The sequence below is a fragment of the Neolamprologus brichardi genome, chromosome 20 (genome assembly GCF_056152115.1).
Source record: "Neolamprologus brichardi isolate AB-2024 chromosome 20, ASM5615211v1, whole genome shotgun sequence".
Lineage (NCBI taxonomy): Eukaryota > Metazoa > Chordata > Actinopteri > Cichliformes > Cichlidae > Neolamprologus > Neolamprologus brichardi.
This window is the reverse complement of record NC_142123.1, coordinates 31,253,066-31,260,051: the sequence shown is the minus strand read 5'-3', so window position 1 is coordinate 31,260,051 and position 6,986 is coordinate 31,253,066. Positions and strand designations below refer to the sequence as shown.

The following is a 6,986-nucleotide window of genomic DNA, read 5'->3' as shown; positions in this document are numbered from 1 at the left end:
GGACAAAAAAGAGAGGGGAGAAATTAAATTCAGGAAATTAAAACAACATCCTGCTTTTAATTGTACAAATATTTGTTGGGTTTCTTTGGATTGTAACAAGGGTTACGGATGTATTTTTATTTTATAGGTTATTTAACATGAACAAAGCAGAATTTACAATTAATTAATGTAGATTAATTAGTCTAAAATAAATATTTGATCATTGCAAACAGACCTTAAGAAGTAACGTAATTACTTTTGGAACTTTTTAAACCCAGCATGTAGAGCTAATGTCTCAAAAAATGCAATTTCTATTGTTATTATTGTTGTTTTACAGTTGTACATCAAGCCTTTTATGGCCAGTACAGTCACATTATTAACCAACAGTATGTTGTTGTTTACAGCGTGCCTCAAAACGTCATTACGTATTCCCCCAGCTGGACCAATGAGAGCACAGGAGGGCGTAAAGCGGTCTGGCGCCGGGTAAAAGGGATTTGACAGTAGCAGGTTTCTAGCTGATCCTTCAGTTGACTTCCTCAGTGGGGCCGAGACAGAGACGATGGCGGCGGCTGCCTGCAGCCAGCACACCGCTGTCACTACCGCCACCGTTAGTGGCAAAAAACCGCATGCTAACAGAGAACATAGCCGGAGGAACCGTGAGAACTCTCGACGGAGACAAGCGGCTCTTTTGTTTCTCAGTAACATTTCCCTGGACGGCCGGCCAGTCCAGAGTAATTCCGCTGAAAATCAAGGAACCCGCCACCACAAACACAACGACTCGGAGGGAGCAGACTCCAGCTCTGCGGCGGGGGCTGCAGCCGGTTTGTGTCCGGATACCGGCAACAGTAGTAGCTACGGGACATTCTCTAATGTACCAGCTTCCGTAAGCAGCGGGACAGTCACTCTTTCCGCGGCACCGAGAACGGGACTCACCACCGTGCCGCCTATTCTCGTCCTGCCGTCGGACACGGGCTTCAACGATGTGGGGAGCACCGAGGTGTTGCTGGAGTGTCGCAGAGGCTCGTTTCCTTCCTCCGAGAACAGTAACCTGCTCTCGGCGTCCCCTTCCAACACCAGCCTGCTGCCGTCGCCGGTGGGACCGCGGAAGTCGTCCACTTTGCTGTCGGTTCAAAGCTGTAACTCGGTGTCCTCAGAGCCGCGACAAAGGTGAGATATATACGGCGGCGTTTCTGTTCTCTAATCGGGTGAGCGGTGCCATCTGAGCCTGGCTTTCAAGCTTGAATTTGCATGTTTGTCGTCGGTATTCCCCTTTAAACAACACCTGAAAGTTAACAGGGAGACCAGCTCGGCAGGTAGACTGTAGCCGGAGTAGTTTAGTTTGACTTTGACTCGAAACAGTCTTTCTTTTTCACAAACTGAGGCACCGACATGTCATGCTGAATGCGAGCTGGTGATCCCAGAGTTAATGTGTGAGTTCAGCTACTTTCGCTCCGATCCACTCACTCCTCAGACATTTAAGGACGTTTAAGGACGTGTCAGCGGTCACGATGCAACAAATTCACGGTTAGTGTTGCTGCCTGGAGGTAACAGTGAACTCAGAGCAAGAGCTTGTGTAGCACAGGACTCATAGCAGTTGAATTTGGGACGCAAACTACTGAAAACCCAATACCACCTGCATTTAATGACATCAGACTCACGCTTGCATTTTTTTTTTAATTAGTGGCGTAATATCCTTTCCTAGAAGAAACAAAACATGTGGTAACAGTGTTGTTTATGTCTTTAACCAGGTTGCATTGCGTGGGAAACAGCTGGCATTTAAAAACGAGCTTTTGTTCTTATTTTGTTTCCTATTTTTGGTTTCTGTCTAATTTAGTTTCAGTTAGTTACCGGAGTAACAGTGTAAGGTTTTGTCTTTTTAACTATTCCAACATAGGTGTAACAAACTCTTGACTCAGACATCCCAGTTAGGGTACCCAAGAGCCTGCAACACAGATAATAAACAAAACAAATTGAAAGTTGATAACCTATAAAATAAAACCTATACCTAAAAAAGACCTATGTGTTTTAAGAAGCGATTTAAAGAAGGTTACTGACTTCCTGACCCTTATCTCCCCAGGCAGTTAGTTAAAAGGCCAAAGGGTCCTGATGAAAAAAGCATGGTCACCTTTAGATTTAAGTCTGGACTTTGGAGCTGTAAGGGTTGCACTGCAGTGTAGCCTGGGCCTAGACCCAGATCTGTGGTTTAAATGGGAAGGGCAAAATCTTAAAATCAATTCTAAAATGTGCAGGAAGCCAAGACTTGAGTGATGTGATGTTTGCTAAAACCAGGAAAAAGCTGTACTGCTGCGTTCTGAACTAATCAAAGTTGTGAGAGTAACCTGTTCAAGGCGTTATAATCAAGCCTCGAGGTCTTAGTGTAAAAGTGCTGTTTTTATTCTCACGATCGTCGTTGTTTATGTGTTGTTCACCAGGTTTTATGGGCAGGTTTATCTGTTTTTTTTCCTCCCTTGAGAAGGTTATGTTTTTGGTAGGGTTTGTATGTTTTTCAGTCTGTAAACACGGCTCAAAAAGTATTGATTGAATTCTGATAAAACTTTGTAGAGGTGCAGAGTGGGGCCATATCAGCAGTCCTTTAATATTTGTCTTCAAAATCAGCTTGAACTGGCAGAAAATGGACAGGAAGCTTTATAACTTAGAAACTATCATTCTTACACTTGTGGTGTTTATACAGTACTTTCTGAATGTTGAAAATAAAGATTTACAACATCATGTCACATTTGACCTCTGACCTCAACTTCAAGAATAAAATTTCTCTGAAGGTCAAAGTGATGATGATAATGATACTGTAGCTGTTTAAAGTGACAATAAGTTTTAAGACTGACAAGAACATGTTGGCACCGGATTCGTTTTGAGTCTAGTTGAATAATTTTATCATGACATTGTTATGTACACTACAGTTACATGTATTTAGATGGTTATCAACTAACAATTTGAATACTTGTATAATTAGGGCTGGGTATCGTCACTGATTTCTAGAATCGATTCGATCCACGATTTGATTCGATTCTATTCGAATCGGTAAAATTTTGCCTCAGACAGTCAGAAATATTATAATTCAGATCACGCATCAGTAATTTTCCATATTTTTTTGTCTATAAAAAGAAAGCTGACACTTGTGAGACTTTATTCAAGGTGTGAGCATCACAGCAGATGTCTTTGTGTCAACTTAACTGAGGATAAAACACAGAAAAACATGAAGGTTTTCCTGGCCTGAGATTTTATACAAATATTCTGCAGTTGATCAAAAACGAAAGAAAAACATGAATCACCTCATGAACATTACCTGATGCTGCTGAAGTGAAGCAGAGAAGAGTTACAGAGGTTTTATTAGAGACACAGCTGAGCGTTTTGCAATTTTGCATAATTTACATAAGTTTAAATTTGTTCAGCCTATTGAACGGCAGAAATGAGGCTTTCTTGTCGGAAGTAAGTAAAAGGAAAAACAGCGTCCGACAGTGCTGTAAACAACGGTAGACTTGTGCGTAATAAGCAAGCGAATAATGCAGAAAACAGATTTTTAGACGGGAAACTGTCCTTGAAGTACACAGAGAGAGAGAGAGAGAGAGAGAGAGAGAGCTCTGCATGAAGTGTGATTTTTATCGTGGTGGAAGCAAAACAGCAAAAGTCAGAGGGAATTCACATCAGAGAGAGATAAAACCTGCAGCTTCAGAATCAGCGCAAAAAATACGTAAACACAAAGCACGGACCTGCAGACGGATCAGAATCAGCGAGCTGTCAGCTTTCAGCCCCGACCGTGTCCGTGCCGTCGGGTTAGAAAGGCGACATCTCACTGATTCTGATCCGTCGGCGGGTCCGCGCCTTGTGTTTACGTCTTTGTGCAGAATCCGTGTTCCTGCTCTCATTTACTGTTTTAGCTGTTTGGTGGTTGTTGACATTTTGTGAGGTTTAATCTGAAGGCAAAATAAATGTATATTTAAAAATCGATTCAAGATTTTAATGAATCAATATCACGTTATCCAAGCTAGAATCGATTTTAATCAATAATCAAAACCCGCCCCTATGTATAATGTATCTGAATAATTATTTTTTGGAAAACAGGCCAAATAAAAATAGCCTAAACTTTGCCCTTATTTTTTACTGCACAATAAACTTCTTAAAGTACATTTTAAAAAGAACAACAAAAACAAAATGAATGTATACAAAGTACAAAACTATTTCCTTAAAATTAAATCGTGTACTAAGAGTGCGCTGCTTTGACGAAGGTTTGTCTTGAGTGCTTCTTTTGGGTGTAGTGAATCAAATACGACCTAAGACTGAACCTTGTGGTACAACATAGGTGAACAAACTGTAGAAGATAAATTACTTGCATTGAGAAAGTTTATTTATGATAAAATCAAACCAAATAAGTGCACTTTCCTCATGCATGTTTCAAGTTGATCTACTTGAAAAGAATGAAGAGGGTCTGTGGTTAGCTTCAAGAGGACCTGCATTGTGTAACGCGCTAAAGCGTAATTACCAACAATTTTCTTCATGTGTTGGCAAATTTTACTCTATTAGCAAAGCCTAAAGCTAAAGTAATGTCCTTTATACACTACCGGTCAAAGGTCTTAGAACATCCCAATTTTCTAGTTATTTATTGCAATTCAAGTCATTCAAGTCCAATGAATACCTTGAAACGATAAGCTGTGAAATGCCAGAGGTTAAAAAAGGTGAAAACTGAAAAATAATGTACATTTCAGAATTATACAAAAAGGCCTTTTTCAGGAACTACGAAATGGGTTAACACTTTAAAGCTGTACCAATGGAGGTGGATCGCGCTACTAATTCCTCATTTCTGGACTTCCAACTCTCTCTGTCTGCATAAAAGCAGTGTTGGTACACACTGTGTTACCATACCCTCATGAGAATTAGTTGAACAGTGTTGTAAACTGCAGAAAGAAGTGTGTTGCTACAAAAATTGAGAGAAGAAGGCAGTTAGTCATTGAAGAGAGGCAGACCATCATAACACTTAAGAATGTAGGTCTTTCCTACAGAGAAATTGCCGAGAAAGTGTTAGTGAGTACAGTTTCCTTCACCATCAAAAGGCGCTCAGAAACTGGGGCAAACGCTGACAGGAAGAGGTCTGGCAGACCCAAAGCTGGGTAGCTCACAGGACAAAAGCTTCAAGCACAGCTTAATAGTGGTCGTAGTAAGCAAGTCTCAGTTTCAACTGTGAAGAGAAGACTTTGAGCTGCAGGTTTGACAGGATGAGTTGCAGCAAGAAAGCCATTGCTAAGACGTCAGAATAAGACAAAGAGGCTTGGCTGGGTAATGAAACACCATCACTGGACTACTGAAGACTGGAAGGAGGTATTATGGACTGATGAATGAAAGTTTGAAATCTTTGGTTCATCACACAGGCTCTTTGTACGCCATCGAGTAGGCGAAAGGATGCTTCCACAGTGTGTGGCATCAACTTTCAAGTGTGATGGTGTGGGGCTGTTTTGCTGGATCCAGGGTCGGTGACTTGCACAGAGTGAGAGACACCCTGAATAAAAATGTGCCCGGTTGGTCAGGGGTTCATGCTACAGCAAGATAAATGTTAAATGGCCTGTATTTGTATAGCGCTTTACTTAGTCCCTAAGGACCCCAAAGCCCTTTACACTGCATTCAGTCATTCAGGTAATGGCAAGCTACATTGACAGAGCCGAGGCTGCCGGACACCGGCACCACCAGGCCCCCCGACCACCACCAGTAAGCTGGAAGCTGTTATATCTGCCAAAGGTGACACATCAAAGTAGACACATTTGACTACTTTGATGTGTCAAAGGTGTAGAATATATTTTGGTCTATAAATTGATTCCATGAGTCCTTTTTTAACTCCAATTGCTTATTTGTGTTATGTTTTTTTCAGAGTGCAATGACACATTAAACTGCATAATTTTCAATAAAAACTGGAAAAATTGGGGTGTTCCAAAATCTTTGACTGGTAATGTACTCTTTTTATTTTGTTTTATTAGTTGGTTTTTATTTCTTTTTAGAGTTTTAATTTTAAATGTGTATTTTTTTATTTTTCACTTGGCTTTTATTTTTCAACCCTGGCTCGTTTTAGTCGACTCTGATGACTGTGGTAGCCAGCTGTAGAAGCCAGCGGCTTTGTAGGCAGGATATGAACCCAGAAACGGTTAAAACCACCAACAGACACGCCGAAGACGAGCTGCCTTCTGTACCACAGTAACCCCCAGTCGGTTTCAGTGAGGTGTTTACTGCTCTACTTATGTTTCTCTTCCTGAAAGAGGGGGAAATTCAGACATACCTACAAAAACAGATGGAAATGAGCTGGATAAAAAGAAAGATGCAGCAGCAGCAATGAAAGTGAGAGATGAATTTCTTAACATAAAGCCTGTGTGTGTTTTTTATTTAGTTATTTAGTTTTTTCTTGAGTGACAGGGAGTTTGTGTGTTTATGATGCATTCTCACCTGGCAGCGGTTCATACACGCTGATCCTGCGTGAGTGCTGATGGATAGATCAGCATCGTCATCATGTTGGCAGCGCTTCAGACCCAGAGAATGCCAGCCATGCAGCGATAAACACCGCTTAACCTATTTACACCTAACAACAGGCTGGGAAATTACCAGCAGATAACAGCTCATCAGTCAGACCGCTGCACCAGCCTTCAGCTGCAGCTCCTGTTGTGTGAGGATTTGACTAATTTACTGTGATGATGCACTTACAGTGTTTTATTATTTTTCCCAGCAAGTGGGCTGCCAGTAATATTAATGAGTAAAATTTACACACCTAATATTGGTCTGTGATGCCAAGAGTGTGCGATGTGAGGATAAACTTCATGTGATTTGATTTGACCACATTATTATCATTTTTGATGGTCATGAAGTGTGAGGAAGTAAACAAAGGATCAAATAAAACCAAGGACAGGAGGATAGAAAGATAGTTTGAAGTGTTTATCAGATAATAAATATTGTATTAAGAAACAAGTGATGTTTTCATAATTAGTGCCACAAATCCAATTTTTATTTTATGTCTC

The 6,986-nt window shown here is 40.9% G+C and overlaps 1 protein-coding gene across 1 annotated transcript in view; it reads left to right on the top strand.

The window, feature by feature from the left end:
- Positions 1-474: 474 nt before the first annotated feature.
- The window catches only part of cables2b (Cdk5 and Abl enzyme substrate 2b), a 48,851-nt gene continuing 42,339 nt past the window's right edge, over positions 475-6,986 (top strand). Inside the window, exon 1 of the mRNA XM_087833708.1 lies at positions 475-1,146. Within this exon, the coding sequence (XP_087689834.1) occupies positions 539-1,146 (608 nt within the window). The 5' untranslated portion in view covers positions 475-538. The remainder of the gene's footprint in view (positions 1,147-6,986) is intronic.